This window comes from Molossus molossus, unplaced genomic scaffold (genome assembly GCF_014108415.1).
Source record: "Molossus molossus isolate mMolMol1 unplaced genomic scaffold, mMolMol1.p scaffold_m16_p_13, whole genome shotgun sequence".
NCBI classification, from domain to species: Eukaryota; Metazoa; Chordata; class Mammalia; order Chiroptera; family Molossidae; genus Molossus; species Molossus molossus.
Window position 1 is genome coordinate 60038275 of NW_023425348.1, and position 21639 is coordinate 60059913.

The window sequence follows — 21639 nt, forward strand, 5'->3', positions numbered from 1 at the left end:
ACAAACACTAATTCCAGTCCCTGGATCACTTCCAGGACAGGGGAGTTGGAAAATGGTCTTCCCATGCCCACCTGTCCGAAGCACCCTCCCCAAGAGGGCAGCCACAGTTTCCCCCACTCGGTGGAGACAGAAAACTTGTCCCTGGTCTTGGTACTCCCAAGGACCCTACAGGCAGGTAGGGTGACCTTGGGACAGAGGCCTCAGCACATAGGTCTCTAGCTCCTTAGATGCTGAGCTCCCTCTTGGTGATGGTGCTGGGGGGCCGGGCGTGGGGTGCAGGGTTTGGATTCACCTGGACACAGCAGTTGTCAGCATTCCCGTCTGTACTGGGGGCCAGCATCTGTAGTGGGCCCGTGAGGCCCTGACAGTCCTCCCGGGCAGGACGCTTTCGGTTCACGACCTTGAGGGGCTGGGGATGGTTAGGAAGAGCTGAAGGCACATGGGGCTGGGAGCTGTGCAGGGAAAGGAGCCCCACTTCCTGTGAGGAAAGGCTGAAGCAGGATGCAGCAGGGTTGAGTAGCAAGGGGAGGCCAGACACTCACCATGGACTGGTACTTGCTGGCCTGGCCCTGGGGTTCAGGCTCCCGGGGAGCACACTGCTCCTCTCGGATCTCTGCACTGGACAGGAACTCACTCAGCTTTTGCACGCTATGGAGGAAGCACAGAGATACCCCTTGCCCCTGCCAGGGGCAGAGGAGAGGGGAAAAGAGAGAGGGTGCAGCTTGAGAGAGCAGCTTTGAGAAGGCTCTGGGTCCTGAGGTGCAGCCCCCACAAAGCCCTCACTGGAAGAGGATAAAGCAGGGGAATCCATGGTGGGAGCATTAGGTGTTATCAGGAGTTGTTAGGGTTGACCAATCCTCTGGAGTAGGTTAGGGTCGAGATTAGGGTAGATTTGGTTAGTTTTTGGAATGGTTCAGTGTTAAGGTTGATTTGATGGTTGGTGTTGGCCCGGCCAGTGTGGCTCAGTGGTTGAGCATCAACCCATGCACCAAGAGGTCTCCGGTTCAATTCCCATTCAGGGTACATGCCCAGGTTGTGGGCCAAATCTCCAGTTGGGGGCATGCAGGAAGCAGCCAATTGATGTTCTCTCTCATCAATGTTTCTATCTCTCCTCCCTCTCCCTGCCTCTCTTTCTCTAATATCAATAAAGAAAAAAAAAAAAAAAGATGGTTAATGTTGGACTATGTTAGTCATTGTGAGAATTAAGGTTGGTCAATGTTAAGGTTAATTAGGATTAGAATTGGTTATTAATATTATATGTTTTATAAGCATATAATTTAATCCCGCTAGGGGAGGTATATTAGTCTCATCTCATAAAGGAGATGCCTTCCTCCACCTCACCCCACCCACCCCAGGAATCTTCCTATGGACCCAGAGGAGGCTCCAGAAGTTTTGGTTCATTCTTTCTCATCTCTGCAGGTGTGGAAGCTGTCTGAGGAAACTTGAGAATTGTTTTCTTTTTCTCTTGCCTCCCGTTTGCTAAATATCCAATTGACCCAGGGCCAGACGAACCCTCCAACTCTCAAGGCAAGAACAGTCTGAGGCTCTAAACAAGCTATGGCCCCTGGTTTTTGTGCAACACGCCCTCCCCCCAGCCCTGACCAGGAGTAGACAGCCAGCCTGGAGACCCCTGCCCCCAGCCCCGACCAGGAGTAGACTGCCAGCCTGCAGACGCCCGCCCCCAGCCCCGACCAGGAGTAGACAGCCAGCCTGGAGACCCCCTCCCTCAGCCCCAACCAGGAGTAGACAGCCAGCCTGGAGACCCCTGCCCCCAGCCCCGACCAGGAGTAGACTGCCAGCCTGGAGACCCCTGCCCCCAGCCCCGACCAGGAGTAGACTGCCAGCCTGGAGACCCCCTGCCCCCAGCCCCGACCAGGAGTAGACTGCCAGCCTGCAGACGCCCGCCCCCAGCCCCGACCAGCAGTAGACTGCCAGCCTGCAGACGCCCGCCCCCAGCCCCAACCAGGAGTAGACCGCCAGCCTGGACACCCCTGCCCCCAGCCCTGACCAGGAGTAGACCGCCAGCCTGGAGACCCCCTCCCTCAGCCCCAACCAGGAGTAGACTGCCAGCCTGCAGACCCCCGCCCCCAGCTCCCTCCAGGAGAGACTGCTGCTCCCCACCGTCTCTCTTCCATCCAGCACTCTCTCAACAGTCAGTGACTGGGGAAGGTGGAGCTGGCCTTGTGTCCTGTTACCACCTTCAGCCCAGTCTCATCTCCCTCTTAAAAAGGCCTCAGCCACCCCGATGACAATGAGATGCGTGTGGGCATGCTTCTACATCAGCACAAGGGATTTCCAACAGGCACAGCATCCTCAAACCTGTGGTTTCTACACAGAATCACAGGCCTGGGTGGGTGTGTGGGAGGAGGGGCGACCATTAGAATTCACAGTGCCATGGCCAATAAAACTGAGTCTGCACAGCCAACCCCAGAAATGGGAGCTGATCTTTTTCCCACCTGTTAGTCCCTGATTAGATATTTCTTTGACCACAATTCTGCTGAGTTATACCCCTCCCATCCTGCCAGAGCTTCCTTATATAAATTGTTCCTTCCATTCCATCAGCTACTTCAATCCAATAGCTACTCCTCCCTGCCAGCTGCCTAAGACCTGCCAGGGTCCCATGAGACAGGGGTGCCATTTTCCTCAAGGCGGAAGGGCTTGGGTACAGAGGACATTTGTTACTGTCTGGTCTCACTGATGATGAGAAAGGACATAGTTTTCCCCAGAGGTATGATAGGCCATTGTTTTCAAGGAGCTATTTCAGAGGCCCAAGGAGATCTTCACAGTAAAAGCCTGGGCCCTTTACCTTCATTCCCAGAGAGTGGTGCCTCTGGGAGAGTGGCAGTCACCACCGGGCTCTAGGGCCTGGAAGTGGAGGCCTCCAGCGGGGGCCAGTGGGGGACAGGGCACACAGACATGAGCAGGGCTGTGAAGGCTCTGGAACCCATGGGAAGAATAGGGGATGTTCCGCCTGAAGAAAGATTCAGGGGGTACCTTCTGAAATCCTCAGGGCTGTCCTGTGGGGAAGGGATGGTGCTCATTCTGGGCGGTTCTGGAGGGTGGAACTAGGACCGATGGGTAGAATTTATGAAGATATACCAAATTTGGCTCATTGTTGAAATTTTTTTTTTACAGTTATCTTGGAGGTGATACTGAGTTCCCTCTCCTTGGAGGTATGCAAGCAAGCTGGCTAGCCCTTTATCAGGGATGGCGTGGAGGGGAGCCACACGAGGCCCTCATCCCTCTGCCCACACACCCAGCTCAGCGAGGCCAGGTCCGTGGGAGGCGTGTCCTGGGACCAAACGCTTGGCTGTGACGGCAGTCACTGGAGCAGTGCTGGGATGCCTCATGAGCTGCCCGTCCAGTGCCCTGGCGGGGCCACCTCTCACCTGACCAGAGCTTTGACTGTAGACCGGACCACACTGGACAGCAGGAACAGCGGCGTGACCAGGATGTGGAAGAGGGAGAGGGAAGCGAAGGCCACCGAGGGGGAGAAGTCAGACTCTCTGAAGAAGCTGGCGTGGCCCACGAAGGTCTGTGGACAGAAGCACATGTGAGACGGGGGGACTCAGGTCGTGGGTCTCTCCCAGATGGGAAGCACTTAGTCCGTGGGAAGGAAAAAAGAGGTCCGCAATGGGGCACTCACAGGGACCTTTCAGTTAGAGACACCTCCCTCATCCTCACAGTCATCTCATGGCAACGTCCCCAGCAAGTTCAGAACTTCAAGCTGGAGGACAGGGCTGCTCCCTTCCTATCCCTCTGTGCCCTCCCGCTGGGTGAGCTCTGCCCCTTCTCAGACAGCAGTCCTCAGTCAAGAAAACGGAATCAGAATTATAACCACCTGGTCATAGTGCTTGTCCCAGGCTACCTGGCTAGCTCAGGCACCTCTTACCCAGAATTCCCTGAGAGCCAGGCCAGAACTAACCCAATAAACCATGTCGAAAGTGAATTCCCAAACATGCCCAACGGGCTGTGAAGTCGTCACAGCTCAGGGACACTGGCCCCAAGGGAAATAAATGCATCTTTTTAAAGAACTGCAGCCTTCACAGAAGCCAGGGGTGGGAGTCCTGGGTGAAGGAGCTGTGGGCTCGTGGGGGCCCAGGCCTTTCTGGAGGGGCACGCTGCCGGGCCCGCTCCTGAGCTCACACACGGCTCTGGTCAAAATGGCTTCAGAAAAACCCCCACTATAATATTTAATGACGTGGAGGATTGTTCATGCCATATGCTTACATTTCAAAGGCAGGTCATAAAACTGCAGCACTGTCCTATTTTTGTAAAAAGGTTATATTAGGTCTCTCCCAAAAAGACTGGAAAGAAACACATTCAAGATTCTGCCAGTGAGGTTATGGGTGATTTAAATTCTCTCTGCCCTTTCCATTCTGAATTTCCTAACATTTCTACAATAAACATGTTGATAGCTATTTTTACAAGAAAGTTTAATTTCTTCAAAGACTAAGCCTCAGACCCTCCAGGCCCAGAAGCCCAAGACCCCTGGCTTCCTGGAGTGGGGGAGGGGCCCGCTCATATACAGATTTTCAGTCCATTGCCCAGTTTTCAGCTTCACTGCTGAGTCATCTTCAGGAAACCTGCGCAGAAAAGCCAAACCCTGGGTGACCTCTCACTCCAGACATCCTGTCCCCCACCCCCGGGAGATGGAGGAAGGAGCCACTTACGATGAGGACAGCTGCAATGGGGATGGCCGTGTTCATGAAAACTGTGGAGGAAGCACAAGTTAGTGGGAGGGATGAGACAGTTAAAAATGAAGCCCCCAGGGTGGTGAAGGCAGTGCAGCTTGTGGGTGGGTCCTTTCCCAGCCAGTGGCGTGGAGCTGGGGCAGGGTAGGGGCAGAAGTCTAGTCCTGTGGCACCTCCAGCTCCTTGCCTGTTTCCCTCAGGACTCTTGTCTCATGTCTCTGAGACTTAAGCCTTTATAAGGGTTAAGTGCTCCTATTCTGTTCCATGTGGACAGTGTGAAGAAAGCCCCATGAAAAAGTGGTGGGACATGGGACTGGAGAGTTGAATGACTGTGGTCAACTGTGAGGTCCGCAGCATGGGTTTCTGGAGTCACTGTCTTGCTGCTCTTTCCTTGGCTTTGGTCCCTGGATCCCCCCAAGCCAGGTTCTCTCTGAGGCTTCGAGGCTTCCTAATCTCCCATGGCTCCTGGGAAGACTTCAAACTCATTCACACTGAGGTATCAGTGACAAAGGACAGCTTAAAATGGGGTCTCCCTTAGCTGTAAGACAGAGTCCATGCCCAAGTGGGAAAGTTGGTTTGTTTAAAGTGTGGCCCCCAGTTCCTTCATAGGAACTCCAGAGAGCAAAGAGAGCTGGACTTTAAGTCAGAGAACGGTGGAGTCCCTATTACAGATAAGCTGTGTAACCTTGGGCAGGTCATTTCTCTGCTCTGTGCCTCAGTTTCTTCACTTGATCTTTGTAAACTTGTACTTGTTCACCCACTCCGGCTTTCTCCAAGGTGAGAGGAGATAATGTAGGAAAGAGGCTCTGTGAGTCCCAGGTGTTGACTCTCACACCTCACCGGCTACTAGCTCAGCCAAGCTCCAAGGTCACCACTCCTCTGGCTCAATGTGTAAGATGCCCGAGGTCTGGGCATGAGGTCCTGACTTGCAGAGAGAGCAGCCCTCCTAGAGTAAGAGATGTCCACCTAGCTTCCTATCTCTTCTTCCATCCTCCCGGGAGCCTCTTCCAGCCCTGCCCAGAAAGGAATCATAAGCCAAATGAAAGAACGAGCCAGGAGCCAGAAGACAAAGGCCAAGGGTTCAGCCTGTGCATATGGCCCCTGTCTAATGAATCGTGGAGTCTCTGACACTCTGAAGAAGTCTAGATGGTTAACACCGATCCAAGAAGCTGACGGTCTACTTACTTGAAGAATCCTGCACCAGCTAGTACATACACAGTGTATACTGGAGGTCTGCCTCTGAGTGGGAGGAAAAATGTGGCCCCTGCCCTCAGGGGGCCCCTCGTTTGAGGAAGGAGACAGAACTATGCTCCCAGGAAGGCCCTGATAAGCTGGGGAGAAAGGAAACATTCCTCCAGTGAGTTCCCAAGCAGCAGGAAAGGCGTTGTGCCCATCTTGGGGGATTCCTACTCTGATGAGGGAGACACAGCTCCTGCAGAGCTCCCAGTCCCATGAAGGAGCTATGGCTGGACCTCTTGGAGCTCTGCTAAACTCTCTGACCACAGGCTTTTTATCAACACCAATATCATAGATGACCGTGCTGTAACTGCCCTTCCTGAAGAGGGCTCCATGTCTCCAGGTACCCACAGCAATGCCACAGCCCTCCCTCACAGTCTCTGGCAGGGGCAGTATATGCATGATTGGTTTTCCTACAGTAGAAGAGCCCAGGTCTGGGAATTGGCCACAGCACAGCCATTGCTGGCTGGGGAGAGGGTGGAGCAGGACTACTCTGAGGCCTGGGCCCTTGACCATCACCAACCGTATAGTTCTAAACACAAAGTAACCTTGTCCCTCCCTTCCAGGGCCAGTTACTCCAGGGAGCTCTCTCAGGACAGGGGCCTCCTTCTGTTCCTCTCCTGCCCACCCCAGCAATAACCAGAGGAGGGGTTCAAACTACAAGGCACCTGCACACCACGCCTTGGCCCCCTTCCTCAGGCTGAGACCTCTCCTACACTTTCTGGGGCTCAATTCCCAGCTGACGAATGGGTGGAGAGTTAGATTGTAAATTGGTACAGCTCTGCTTGGAAAGCAATCTGGTGCTTTGTAGCTAGAGCCACACGGAAGTTTAGGCCTTCTGATCCTGTAATCCCTCTCCCGGGAATTCATCTTGAAGATGTAATCAACCGAGAGAAGCAAAAAGCCCTCAGCAAGCTGGCGTTAGTTATAGCATACTCACAGCAAAACAAAACCACAACCGCAGCAACAAACCACCTGAAATGAAAGCAAATGGCAACATCTAACAGCGAGGGGCTATTTGAGTCAAGTGGTTCATCAGTTCCCAGGGAGACTCTGTGGTCACAGAACATGTCATAACCGACATTTTGTTCTACTGCATGTTTTCTCTGGTCGTAATTTTTCTGAATTTATGTTTTTTTCAATTTTGTTGTCTTTATTCTTGTAGCTGCTTGAACTCTTTTAAGGAATGAGACAAGCTATAAATTTAAAAACGAGTATTCCAAAGCTGATTCTCTCAAAAGAGAATACATATGATATAATTAATTTCTACCCTGTTCTGGCTGTTGTATAGAGACGTTAAAGAATGAAAATATAATTTTTCTTTTTTTAAAATATGTTTTTATTTTTATTAGAGAGAGGGGAGGGAGAGAGAGATAGAAACATAGATGTAAGAGAAACATGGATCGGCTGCCTCCTGCATGCCCCCTACTGGGGATCTAGCCCACAATCTGGGCAAGTGCCCTGACTGGGAATTGAACTGCGACTTCTCAGTCCATGGGATAACGCTCCATCTACTGAGCCACACCAGCAGGGTGAAAATATAATTTTTCATTTTCCTCACCCTCCCTTGCAAGATGGCCTTTGTGCAGGGGACTCTGGGTCCCCTTTGGGGTGGAGGTTGGGGGATGGAATTACCAGCTGCATGCATTTTTTTTTTATTTTTTATCTTCACCCGAGGACATTTTCCCATTTTTTGTTCAGATAGAGTGAGAGGGAGGGAGGGAGGGAGGAGAGAGAGAGAGAGAGAGAAACATTGATGTGAAAGGGACACATTGAGTGTTTGCCACCTGCTACTCAACCAGGGCCGGGGACACACTGCAACCGAGGTACGTGCCCTTAGCGGGAACCAAACCCAGGTCTCTCTGGACCACAGGCCAATGCTCTAACCGCTGAGCCAAACAGGCCAGGGCCACCTGCATGCATTTTAAAGGCCTCTCTAAAGATCACCCCACAGGGCCCCGGGGTGGGCAAGGATGGGACTATCCCATCAGTGCCAGAGACTGGGAGGCCTGGGAGGCTCTGGCACCTCTCTGAGCTCAACAGACACCCCTGAACCCTAGTGAGGGTGGGGAGGGCAGGGAGCTGGGCATCCCAGCTGCCATGGGTTGAAGACCTGTGCCCTTGCCTCTATTTTCCTGAATCACACAAAGCCATGTAAGCCGTTAAAGGTGTCAGAGGGGTAAAAAAGTATGACCAAGAATAGATTTCTCCTACTTTGGCATGGGGTAGGCTGACTCACTTTGACTTGATGTAGGAAAGAAAAAGAAAAGGAGAACATGACAGTGCTTAACTCTTGCATGTTAGGGAGCAAGGAATCCTGTTAAATAACCGAGAGCAGAAGATTACAAAATGATGTGCGAGCGCGCTGCTGGTACGGACAAGTTTAGCCGCATGTAGGCAGGCTTGAAAGGCCTCCTTCGAAAGCAAAAGGCTTTCTGTTGTGGTGTGGATGTGGGCAGGTGTTGTTTTAATCCTCCCCCAAAAATATCCTTTAAGAAGTGTTTATTCAAAAATTATTTTTTAAGGGTCTCCTCTGTTCTAGGCATGATGCTGGGTTCTGGGGGTATAGCAGTGAACAATATCAGCTTCCCCCCACCCCAGGTGAAATAAGCCCATAAATCAACTGAAGCCAAAGCAGGGCTCAGATCACTGCTCCCCCGGTTTTGCCGAAGGAATGTGGTCTGGCCCTGTGTGTGTGCCACCTGCACCACAATACCAGCAGTTCTTCATTTCCAAAGATAAATATTCCAGAAGCCATGTGTCAGGGAGCCACAGCCAGCCATCTGTGTCTCTGGTTAACTGCAGCTTTGTCTCAGGGGGTGGGGGTGAGAGGGGGAGCTGCAGGCTCAGAGCCTGGGCCTAATTTCAGGTTGCACCAGCAGGAGGGGCAGTGTAGTTTGAAGTGCACAGGGCTGTTTCCCATTCAGTCCTATAGTCATTCAAAGTCAACAGAGGAGAAGAAAAGCAGGTTAATGGCGTGTCTGCCGCTGGCAGTAGTGGAAGCCGGAGGTCCCGCAAGTCACACCAACTCCTGCCTCCTTCATTGATGAACCTCCCAGCTCTCCCTCAGCCAGCTCCCTGCCCAAGCAGGGCAGCATATGCATCAGCAACCCACTGCGGCTGCACCAGCTGGTGGCAGGAAGAGCAGATATTGAAGAAGAATTTCAGAGAAGCTGGAGAAGGAAGAGGGACCAGGTCTGGAAGTCACTTGTTCCCTAACACTGGCTGTTTTGAGTCAGGGCCTCCACTGAGGAGGACAGAAGGAGCTCAAGTCTTGGGCTGCAGATGGGGGCAGGTGCTGGGTGCTGTGAATGGGGTTCACCAGCATCCTCCTGCCCATCTCACCCCAGTCCATGGCATAGCTGGGTTTTGGGTTTGCTTTTTGTTTTTCAGGGCATTGAATGAGGCCAGTCACATTCATCCAAGGAGGGCCCACCAGACTGGTACAGACCAGACTGGGAGGACGGAAGACCACGACCCCAGAACATTAGAAGATATGGCGAACCCATCTTTCCTGTGCTTAAACTGCTCCGTGGCTCCCCTGCCTCAGGAGAAAGCCCAGAGGCCTGAACGCAGACACACGGTCCTGTATGATCTGGTCTTGTTCCCCTCTGCTCACTGGGTTGTGTGGGAGTCTCGAACCCACTGTCATCTTTCTCACCTTTAGCCCTTTGTGCCTGGAATGTTCTTCTCCTCATCTGGTTAACGTGTAGGCATTCCTGGAGCATTGGCAATGAACTTCACTCTGACAAAGCTTCCTTGACAATCACCACCCCTAAGACTAGGTCGAGTACAGTTTTTATGGGCACCTAGCGTACCCCTGTCTGTTCCTGTCACTCACCAGTCTCATGGCTGGCTTCTCCACTAGACGGTGAGCAACCTGCAGCCAGGGATCGATATTTCTTCTCACCTCCGCATCCCCCATGCTTCGCACAGGGTCTGGCACAGGGCAAGTGCCCAATAAACTTTGTTAAATAAGTGAATAAAAGAAACAAAAGAGGCCAGGGCCAGAGGAGTGCCACAAAAGAGAAAGTAGGCATTTGGATCTGACCCCCTAGCTCTGACCACAGCGCGGTCACTGGTCACGGTATGGTCTCCCACAGACTGTGAGGTGAGGACCGTGCCTGCCTCCCCTTTGACCTCCAGGTCTCAGTGAAGTCTGCACAGAGAGAAGGCTCTGGAATGGGTGCAGCACAAAGGACAGAATGAACTGGCAGCACGTTGGCTGGTTGGCTGATAGGGCAAAGCTTGTCCTCAGAGAGTCATTTCACTTCACTGAGCCTCAGTCTTCTCTGCTGTAAAATGGGACAAAGGAGCTACACGTTTTGCAAAGCTGCTACGAGGATTCCGTGTGGTCAGGCTTGCGAGGCAGCCGGGCAGAGCAGGTCCACACAGTGCAGAGCTCCCTGACCCGCTGCCAGCTCTGACCACTCAGCAGACGACAAACTCCGTGAGGATGGAGAGCACATCTCACTGTCTCTGGTGTTCCTCTGGGTACTTAGCACAAGGCCAAGCACACGGGGCTGGGCTCGCTCAGCACCCACTGAGTAACTTACGTCTGTTTTTCTTTGATTCTGGATTTTGATGGTGGGGAAACTGCGCCCATTTCCTTCTCACCCGCTCTGGTGCTGCCCTGCGTTGCCCTGCACCAAGGCTCCACACACAGGGGCTCTCGGTGAGGCCAAGGGTGAGATCATCAGATAGACTGTCAGAGGTAACTTGTCTGACTAACTGGTGTAGGATGACAGACTGAAAGCCCAGCAGGCAGCACCAGATGGGCCCCATCAGGAAACGTGACTCCGGAGCTTCTCTGTGGCACCAGGACCCCATGGCTGGCGCCAGGGCCGAGAGTTAAAGATGCCCCATTACCTCGAGCCTAATGATCTGCATCCTGATCTCTGGTAACAGAGAGCAGAAGGCAGGAAGTCTGGGAGGAGATAAATGAAAACACACTCAAAGCATCTACCTGCAGCCAGGAGGCACCCCACCCTCCTGTCCCATCTGTCCCCTCCCACTGACCAACACTAAGAAACCCATCCCAGGAAGGTGAACACTGAGCACACGGCCTGACGTTCAGAGTTCTCCAGGAGGGCTCTTCCCTTCCCCTCCGCCTCTTCCAGGGACCAGCCTGCACTGCTCTGTTTATCCTTCCAAGTTGCTGAATCCTGGACAGGTGAGGGGCCCTGGGCAGACCCCTTCTTGGCCCCAGAGCCCCTTACTCCTTCCAGAGTCATCGCAGCTCTTGACAACATAATCTCCTTTCCCCAGGTCCTCTGGCTCCAGGTCCCTCACAAAGCCCTGGCTTGTTTTCTCAGGGCCTCATGAGACAAGCATGCTTACTAGACAGGCTTCTGTGGGCTGGCCTGGGAACCAGGTATCTTATGATGTTGTTTACATAGGATGGAATGCAGGAAGTGAGCATGCATCTCCTAGAAGCACCTGCCCCCATCACTGGGACCCGAGGCTGCCCCTGCTTTGCTGCCAGTACCCCAGTTTCCTTGTTGCTTCCCTCCCGTTGCAGCAACAATGAGCCTGCCTGACCCCACCCTGCTGTGGTGTTGCTGGAAGAGCAAGTCACCTGGCTGTTGGGGGAAGTGCTTCTTCCTACCTCATCAGCTCTTCCCCCTGTTGAAAGCCTGGAATCCAGGTGTATGGAACTCAGGGGGCTGTCCACAGTGTGGGGCTACTATTAACACAACCAGACCCAGGGGCAGCCAGAGCAGGCAGAGAGAAGGATGTAGAGGGCCTGGGTCTGTGGACACTGGTTTCTGAGCCCCCTAGATGGTCCTTTCCAATTTCTCCTGTCCTATAGAGTGCTCAGCCTGAGGTCGGAGGCCACAGTGTCAGGGATGAAGGTAAAGGGGGGAGAGCAGCACCCTGGAGGGTCTTGGTGAGGAATCCAGGAAGCGATGGCTGCCTGCCATGCTCGCAGCTCCTGTCTGAGAGAATCAAATCCTAGCGGGACTTTCTGCAGAAAGATACTGTGGCTGGTGCCGAGTATGGTGGATGGCCTGGCCATCAATGACTGGACCCAGACGAGGATCCCTGCCTGAGGCATAGGACATCAGGGTCTGGCTGGATACAGGAAGGCAGGACACTGGGGAGCTCAGTACAAGCCCTGCCCTGTGAGAACCCTCAGGTCGGAGGGAGGCCACCTGCCCCTACCTGACCTTCTCCCGGCAGTATGAACACCAGGGATACAGAGATGACCCGAGGGACTGTCTCCTTCTCTAGGAGCATACGTGGAAGACACATCCAGTGCCCCCTCCACTCCTGCCTCACAACCTGTCACCCACGCTGGGTGTGTCTTTTCTTTGCACACCAAAAAACACCTTCAGCTGGGGGAGGCCATCCACTTTGTTCATCTCTTCTAATTCCCTTCCATCTTTTTCACTCAGTCAGAACCTATCCCAGGTTGTTTCTCTTCTCGGTAAGAGAAGATAGCCCGAAAATGGTGCTTCACTCTGTCCTAAGGCTTCTTCTCTGCCCATGGGCTCCCAGCTCTGTGTGGAAACAGTTCAAGGTTGGGAGTTAGAGACTCCAGAGGATCTACTCTGAGTCATGCTAGTAACCCCAGGAGTGACCTCAGGAAGACACGCCTCTGGATCTCCACTTCCCATCAGAAAATATTTTCCATTGACCTCCCTTGCCACATTCTGTGTAATTTCCATGGGCCTATCTTTTAATTCACAAATTCTCTCTTTAGCTATGTTATTTCATTTAACCTGTACACTGAGTTGTTTTTGTTTCCATTTTGTTTTCTCTATCTGAGGATTTCTTCTTGGTCTTTCCTACCATCATGGCTTTTGAACTGGATGGGTCAGGGAACCAGTGTGAGGTCTGTCAGCTGGTAACTGTCAACATCTCAGTTATGCACTTGGGTACTAACCGCCACCGCGTGGGTCCATGGAGCTACCAGACCAACTGAGATAAACTTGAGCCAGGACTCCATCAATCACCTGACCTCCATACACCCTGACTCTGATCTGGGAACTATTATCTACCAAATTAAGTTCAATAACTAAAATTTTAATTTCTAGAAGTTCTTTTGTCTTTCTTTTCCCCTGATACTTCCCTGTTTTGCCCTCTAGGTTTTACACCTTCTGCAGCTCTTTAATTATTTTACACACTTATTTTATTATCTTTGTCAGACTGTCCTGACATCTAAAGGTACTGAGGGAGTAATTCTCCTGTTTTTTGCACTTGCTGACTCACTCTGGTGGTGCATTTTTCTCTGGTGGATTTTTATTTCTTTATTATTAGCTCATTGTTCACCATGTTCTCTGAAAAGTGGCTTTATTATGTGTGTCTACTGGAACCCTATGAGTGTGACCAGTTTTGGTCTATTTTTTCTCTATTTCTGGGCTTGGGGTTAATGTAAATTCAGTTAGTGCAGATATACCTGTGATGACCTCAAACTTGAGCTCTGGTTGCTTAAAGAAAATGTTTCTCCTTATCAGAGCCCCAGATAAATGGAAGTTTCCTTGTAGCTTCCCCAGGGCAGTGGTAGCTCAGTCTAACTTACAGAAAAGGTGTCCTCATGCTTAGGAGAATTCAAACTGTTATTTATTCCTTTACTGATGCTTCTCGATAACATACCCGTTCAGTAGCATACCAAAGACCTCGTCTCTCTGTCTCTTCACTGTATCTTGACGACCAGCACAGTGCCATACATAGCAGGCTCTCAACCCATGCTTTCTGAATAAATGACTGAAGAATACTATGATTCCTGGGGGTTCGGCTACATGAGACAGTTTGAGACTCTCCTGGATTGGATGACCCCAAAGCCTCCCACTTCTGCTACCACCCCCTCCCCAAGCCTGATACCCTATCCCAGCAGCACACAGGCCTGGCTGGTTGGGGCGGACTCACTGGAGATGGAGGTGTAGACAGCAAAGGCCCTGAGACTGGTCATCTCCTTCCTGCGGGTCATCTCCACCCGCGCGCAGAAGATGTTCTCCCAGGCGTAGAGCTTGAGCAGCTTGATGCCACGGAGCATCTCGTTGGTCTGCTTCAGCCTCTCATTCGAATACTCCTGCCAGGGGTCACCGAGTCAGAGAAGGGTTTCTTCTGCCCCCATCCCATCCAAGAGGAAGGAGCTGAGTCAGTGTCCTCACCATTTCACAGAAACGCCCATCTCCTGTCCCCATAGGGATGCTCCCTGTCTTTTCCATTAATCCCATTTCACAGAAAAAGAAATAGGTGAAGTGGCCTGCTTCAGGTCAATGACAGTGTGCATGTGTGTGTGTGGGGGTATTATTTGGTGGCATCTGAGGAAAGAGTAAGGAGACCCACTGATGAGAGGGGAGAGAGAAAAGGCAGACACATGGGGGAAGGATGCGAAAAGGGGACAGGTGCACATCCGGGGACACTTACCAGGGTGCTCCGCTGGGCCTGGGAGAGCTTAGTGGCCACGAAGTACTGGACAGGGGCCAGCAGAATGATGACAGCTGCCCCAATTAAGGCACTGACTCCGAGGATGTAGTAAAGGAGAATCACGCCCACGATGATCTGAGGGAGGGTCATGGGAATGAGTTCCCTTTGACCTGTTGGCTGCCCTGCCAGAGTGTGTTAGCAAAATCCCCCTCCTCTCCAGTCCCCTAAAGTGGGACATGCCTTGGTGCTCGGGTTTCCAAATGGTCTTGGTGTGGGGCAGGGGGTGGAGCAGGGAGTTTCTGGGCTAGGAACTAACTGCATTTATCTGCAAGGCTGGCTGAAGCATTGTCTCCCCAAGTCTACCTTCCAGGCGGAGGTCTCGGAGCTGAGGCTGCACACAAATGTGACAGCATCCTTTGTTTTGTGTTGGTTATCAGGGCTGATGTTTCACTCTCACTGGGAAAAAGTGATAGATGAGCAAAGGGGCACAATTCCCACATCCGTGCTAAGCAAAACCAGCCCAGGATCTGAGAGTTCGCTTTTCATTCTTATGCTCCTGGCATCTTTAATTTTTCAGTGGATCTCACAGATATTCTCTGAAGAGAGAATTCATTCTGTTTCTAGCTTTATGTATATGACTGTCTGAATATTTACGAGAAGTGTGAGTTACTCTTGCCAGTCCTCCAAACATCAAGATGACAGTTTCTCAGGTTGCCTTTAAAAGAGGCGCCTCTAAATTCAGGGCTCATTCTAGAGGAACAGTGGTGCTGCCTTCCTTAATTGAAAATAAAAAAAAGTCTGCCTGGGCTGGCCCTGACTCCCAGAGCTCTACGCCAAATTGGCGCTACGTGCCTGCACCACCTCGAGGACAGAGGAGCGGGTGCGAGCCTCTGTGATTTCCGTTCCTCACAGAATGTCTCCTGCATTAGGAGGTTCTTAGGGGCTGGTGAGTGGCCCTTCACCACCTGCCTCCCAGCGTTCCACTGATGTGAACGGCGGGCAGGATGAGCAGAGGAGCTCGTTAGGAAATGAACTCTCCCACTCCTGCCGGCCCCACTGCCATCGCCCTCCTGGAGACGTATCCCTGGCATCCAGTCCTCTCATATGGAAGCAATCAGGGTGTCATTCAGCAGCTTGGGCAGAGCCCGACACCAAGGAAGTTCCCAGAGCACGCTCAGAGTCACCACCAGCGCTCTGGCTGGGGGTTGCTGCCTGCACCCCCACCACCTCCAGGTGCGGGCAGCTGCTGGGCAGGAGCTGGGGAGGCAACATGCTGCTGCCAAGGCTCCTCCTCACATTCCACCGACCCCTCCTCGTGCTCCTCAGACGCCTCTGTCCACTCCTCTCTCTGCAGGGGTCTATATGGACCCATGGAAAACATACCAGAAGTCAGGTATTCAGAGTGTGCAAAGAAAGTGTGGGAGGAAAGCGGCTATTTTCACTCCTATTTACAAGTTAGAAAAGCAATCTAGGGTAGTAGTGGGGAGTTCAGTCCCTGGAGTCTATACTCTTGAGGTTTGAATGCAGTCTTAGCACTTACTGGCTGTGCAATCTTGGTCAAGTTACTTAACCTCTCTGAGACTCAGCTTCTTTATTTTTATTTTATTATTATTTTTTCTTTATTGATTTTAGAGAGACAGGAAGGGAGAGGGAGAGAGAGATAGAAACATCAATAAGAGAGAACATCGATTGGCCGCCTCCTCCATGACCCCACTGGGGATTTGGCCAACAACCTGGGCATGTGCCCTGACCAGGAATCGAACCTGTGACCTCTTGGTGCATGGATCGATGTTCAGCCACTGAGCCACACTGGCTGTATTGCTTCTTCATTTTTAAAATGGTGATTTTAATGTGCACTCAGCTGGACTGTTGTGAAGATTAAATGAACATATATAATAAGCACCAAGAATAGTGCCTGGAACATCACAGCTGATCAATTCAAGGTGGCTGACTCCCTTCTTAAAAACAAACAAATAAACAAACAAGCCCTGTGGGAACCTTGTCACTAGGGGACCACAGAAAGGAGATACTTGGGTATGGTGCTGCTACCAGCTTGCTGTGTGGCCCAGGGAAAGCCCTGCGCTCTCTGGGCCTCTGATGCCCAGAGGCGGGACAAGGAAACACAGAGGTTCCACTGTGGCCGAGTTCCTTAACGAGGTACCCAGGTATCCGTAAGCTTCAGGGAGCCCATAAAGCCCCTAAAATTGAAGGCAAAATGTGTGAAGACACATTTGTTTTTCTGAAGAGCTTTCATTAGATTTTCAAATGTATATGTGGATTAGTGGTTGCTTAGGGCTGGGGTGGGGAGCGAGTGACTGCCCGTGGGTATGGGTTTCTTTATGGGGTGACGAAACCAGTCTAAAATTCTAATATGGACCGAAAAATGGCGGCGGAGTGAACGGAGCTACACAGACCGTCTCCCAGAACCAAACTGGAATTACAACTATAACACAGACAAATCGACGGGAAAAACCAACAGAAAAGCAGCTTGCGAGGACCATACAACGAGGGACACTGACTCCATCCCGGTAGGCTTGTGAAGGCGCGAGACAGGGGCTGGGAGCCCTCGGTCGGCAGCTCGGGAGCGGCCTTAGCTGGGAGCAGCGCTCTCGGGTCACACTCCCAGGCGGCCCCACAGCGCAGAGCCGGGACAGAGGCTGAAACAGCCACAGCCACTCACCTTGGGCTCCGGCAGAGGGAGGGCGGACTGGACTGGAGCTGTGTGGGGACACTCGGGGTTTGGAGGGCGCTCAGAGCTTTGGCTGAGTGCAGCCACTCAGGACGGGGGCCACATTGCTCCTTCCCAGGGCTCTGGGGAGAGGCAGCAGCCCCTCCCTCGGAGATCCAACCCCACCCTGTGGGCCATTGAAGTGCTAATTGAGGCTCACTAACAACCAGCATCTGCCCCACCCTCGTGAAAGCCCCTTGGCTGAGCCCCAGAGGGAGTTTTTCAATCAACTGACAACCCAAAACTCATCAAGTAACCTAGACTGCTAGCCTCCAGGCAAAAACCTAGAGGATAACAGTACGTTTCCTGGGCTGGCAACTTTAACCAGGAAAGTAAGACTTGACAGTGGTGTTCAACGCGGGTCCTCCCTCGCTCATTTAAACACAGGAGAGGGAGCCACAAACAGCAGAACACCAACACCCACAGGGAGAACTTGACAGGCTCCAAAGCCCACAGTGATAGCTAAAATGGTGAAACACAGAAACAGAAGCCAAATGAAAGAGCAAGACACCTCCACCGAAGATGAGATCAATGTGGAGCAATTAGGCATGTTAACAGAGCTAGAATTCAGAGCCATGATCTTGAGGAAGCTGAACAGCATGAGTAAGGACATAAAGACACTGAAAATAAGCCAAATGGAAATTAAAAACCAACAAGAAGAGATAAAAAATGACATAGCCGAAATGAAAAACACATTGGAAGGTTTAAAAAGCAGAGTAGGGGAAGCTGAGGACCGGATCAGTGAATTAGAAGACAGGGTAGAAAAAATCAACCAATCAGAAAAACAAAAGGAAAAAACTATTAAAAAACAGGAAGACAGCTTAAGAGAACTATGGGACAACTGGAAACGTAATAATATTCGCATCATAGGAGTCCCCGAAGAAGAAGAAAAGGAGCAAGGGATAGAGAATATATTCAAAAAAATAGTGAGAGAAAACTTCCCTAATTTGGTGAAGGAAGAAGGCATTCAAGTTCAAGAAGCACAGAGAGTCCCAAGTAAGAGGAACCCAAACAGGCCCACACCAAGACACATAGTAATTAAAATGCCACAAATTAAAGACAAAGAGAGAATCCTAAAAGCAGCAAGAGATAAGCAACAGGTTACCTACAAAGGCAACCCCATAAGGCTCTCAGCTGACTTCTCACAAGAAACACTACAGGCCAGAAGAGAATGACATGAAGTAATCAAAGTCATGAAAAACAAGAATCTGAATCCAAGACTACTCTACCCAGCAAGGCTATCATTCAAAATAGAAGATCAAATAAAGAGCTTCCCAGACAAAAAAAAGCTAAGGGAATACATTAGCACCAAACCAGCACTGCAAGAAATGTTAAAAGGACTGCTGTAATTAGCAGTAGAAATGGGAAGAAAAATAGAACCACACTAAACAAAATGGCAATAAATAAGTACATATCAATAATCACCTTAAACGTAAATGGATTGAATGCTCCCATAAAGAGACACAGAGTAGCTGATTGGATAAGAAAGCATGACTCATCTATATGTTGTTTACAAGAGACCCACCTCTCAACAAAAGACTCACATAGGTTGAAAGTGAAGGGATGGAAAAAAATTTTCCAAGCAAATGGAAAGCAAAAAAAAGCTGTGGTAGCAATTCTCATATCGGATAAAATAGATTTCAAAATGAAGACCATAACTAGAGACAAAGACGGCCACTACATAATATTGAAAGGATCTATCCAACAGGAAGATATAACCTTGATAAACATATATGCACCCAATATAGGAGCACCAAAATATATTAAAAATCTTCTGGAGGACTTCCAAGGAGAAATCGACAACAATACAATCATAGCAGGGGACTTCAACACCCCGTTGACAGCACTGGATAGATCCTCTAGGCAAAAAATTAGCAAGGAAACAGAGACTCTAAATGAAGCACTAGACCAAATGGATTTAATAGATATCTACAGAGAATTACACCCCAAAACTACAGAATACACATTCTTCTCAAGTGCACATGGGACATTCTCAAGGATAGACCACATGATAGGACACAAACTAAATCTCTACAAGTTCAAGAAGATTGAAATCATATCAAGCATCTTCTCAGATCACAATGGCATGAAACTAGAAATCAATTGCAACAAGAACATGCAAAGACATTTCAACACATGGAGGCTAAATAGCATGTTATTAAACAATGAATGGGTCACCGAGGAGATCAAGGAAGAAATTAAAAACTTCCTGGAAACCAATGAAAATGAACACACAACAACACAAAATCTATGAGATGCAGCGAAAGCAGTTCTGAGAGGGAAGTTCATAGCACTACAGGCCTACCTCAAAAAACAAGAAAAATTTCTAATTGACTGTCTAACCTCACAACTTAAAGAATTAGAAAGCAAACAAAAAGAAAACCCCAGAGCAAGTAGAAGGAAGGAAATAGTAAAGATCAGAGCAGAAATAAATGACATAGAGACCAAAAAAACAATTCAAAGGATCAATGAAACAAAGAGCTGGTTTTTCGAAAAGATAAACAAGATTGATGGACCCTTAGCTAGACTCACCAAGAAACAAAGAGAGAGAACCCAAATACACAAAATCAGAAATGAAAGAGGAGAAGTAACAACCAACACCACGGAAATACAAAAGATCGTTAACAACTACTATGAACAACTATATGGCAACAAATTCGACAATCTCAGCGAAATGGACAAATTTCTAGAAACACACAGTCTCCCAAAACTATTCCCGGAAGAGATAGAAAACTTGAACAGACCAATAACAACTAAGGAAATTGAAGAGGTAATCAAGACTCTCCCAGCAAACAAAAGCCCAGGCCCAGATGGTTTCATGGGGGAGTTTTACCGAACATTCAAAAAAGAACTAACACCCATTCTCCTCAAACTATTTCAAAAAATTCAAGAAGAAGGAAGACTTCCAAACACGTTCTATGAGGCCAGCACAATTCTAATTCCAAAACCAGAAAAAGACACTACGAAGAAAGAAAACTACAGGCCAATATCCCTGATGAACATAGACGCCAAAATCCTGAACAAAATACTAGCAAATCGAATCCAGAAATACATCAAAAAAATTATTCACCATGACCAAGTGGGATTCATTCCAGGGATGCAAGGCTGGTACAATATTCGCAAATCAATAAATGTGATACACCACATAAACAAAATGAAGAATAAAAACCACATGATCATATCAATAGATGCTGAAAAAGCATTCGACAAAATCCAGCATTCATTTCTGATAAAAACGTTCAGCAATGTAGGAATAGAGGGATCATATCTCGACATTATAAAGGCCATATATGAAAGACCTACAGCCAACATCATACTCAATGGACAGAAACTAAAAACATTTCCATTAAGAACAGGAACAAGACAGGGATGTCCACTTTCGCCACTCTTATTTAACATTGTACTGGAAGTCTTGGCCACAGCAATCAGACATGAAAAAAAAATAAAAGGGATCCAAATTGGAAAGGAGGAAGTGAAACTGTCATTATTTGCAGATGACATGATATTGTACATAGAAAACCCTAAAGACTCCATCAAAAATCTATTAGACTTAATAAATGAATTTGGCAAAGTAGCAGGATACAAAATTAACGTCAAGAAATCAACGGCATTCTTGTACATCAATGATGAACTCACAGAAAGAGAAACTGAAAAAACAATCCCATTTACCATCGCTCCAAAAAAAATTACAATACCTAGGAATAAACTTAACCAAAGAAATAAAGGACCTATTTGCAGAAAACTACAGGTCATTGAAAAAAGAAATAGAGGAAGATATAAAAAAGTGGAAGCACATACCCTGTTCATGGATTGGAAGAATTAACATAATTAAAATGTCCATACTACCCAAAGCAATCTATAGATTCAATGCAATCCCCATCAAAATACCAACGACATATTTCATAGAACTAGAACAAATACTTCAAAAGTTCATATGGAACCAAAAAAGACCCCGAATAGCCACAGCAATCTTGAAAAAGAAGAACAAAGTTGGAGGGATCACAATACCAGATATCAGGATATACTACAAAGCGACTGTAACCAAAACAGCCTGGTACTGGCACAAGAACAGGCATATAGACCAGTGGAACAGAACTGAAAACCCAGAAATGGACCCAAGGCAATATGCTCAATTAATATTTGACAAAGGTGGCAAGAGCATACAGTGGAGTAAAGACAGCCTCTTTAATAAATGGTGTTGGGAAAATTGGACAGCTACATGCAAAAAGATGAAACTAGACCATCAACTTACACCATACACAAAAATAAACTCAAAATGGATAAAAGACTTAAATGTGACCCGTGACTCCATAAAAATTCTAGAAGAAAATGTAGGCAACAAAATTTCGGACATCATACGGAGCAGAATTTTCACTGATACATCACCTAAGGCAACAGAAATAAAGGAGAAAATGAACACATGGGACTACATCAAACTAAAAAGCTTCTGCACAGCAAAAGAAACAATCATCAAAATGGAAAGGCAACCCACTGTATGGGAGAACATCATTGCCAATGATGTATCAGATAAGGGGTTAATTTCCAATATATATAGAGTGCTCATACAACTCCACAAAAGGAAGACAAAGAACCCAATTAAAAAAT

The 21639-nt window shown here is 49.2% G+C and overlaps 1 protein-coding gene across 5 annotated transcripts in view; it reads right to left on the reverse strand.

The window, feature by feature from the left end:
* Window positions 1-21639, reverse strand: part of ABCC8 (ATP binding cassette subfamily C member 8) — a 78860-nt gene that overhangs the window by 32036 nt on the left and 25185 nt on the right. For 4 of the 5 annotated variants that reach the window (XM_036258151.1, XM_036258150.1, XM_036258148.1 and 1 more), the window contains exons 9-14: window positions 14307-14441; window positions 13803-13965; window positions 4674-4714; window positions 3390-3535; window positions 543-648; window positions 293-409 (exon numbers count right to left, since the gene is read on the reverse strand). In XM_036258151.1, coding sequence (XP_036114044.1) covers window positions 293-409; window positions 543-648; window positions 3390-3535; window positions 4674-4714; window positions 13803-13965; window positions 14307-14441 — 708 coding nt within the window. Of the gene's footprint in view, window positions 1-292; window positions 479-542; window positions 649-3389; window positions 3536-4673; window positions 4715-13802; window positions 13966-14306; window positions 14442-21639 lie in introns of all 5 variants that reach the window. The other variant, XM_036258147.1, reaches the window with a different exon arrangement.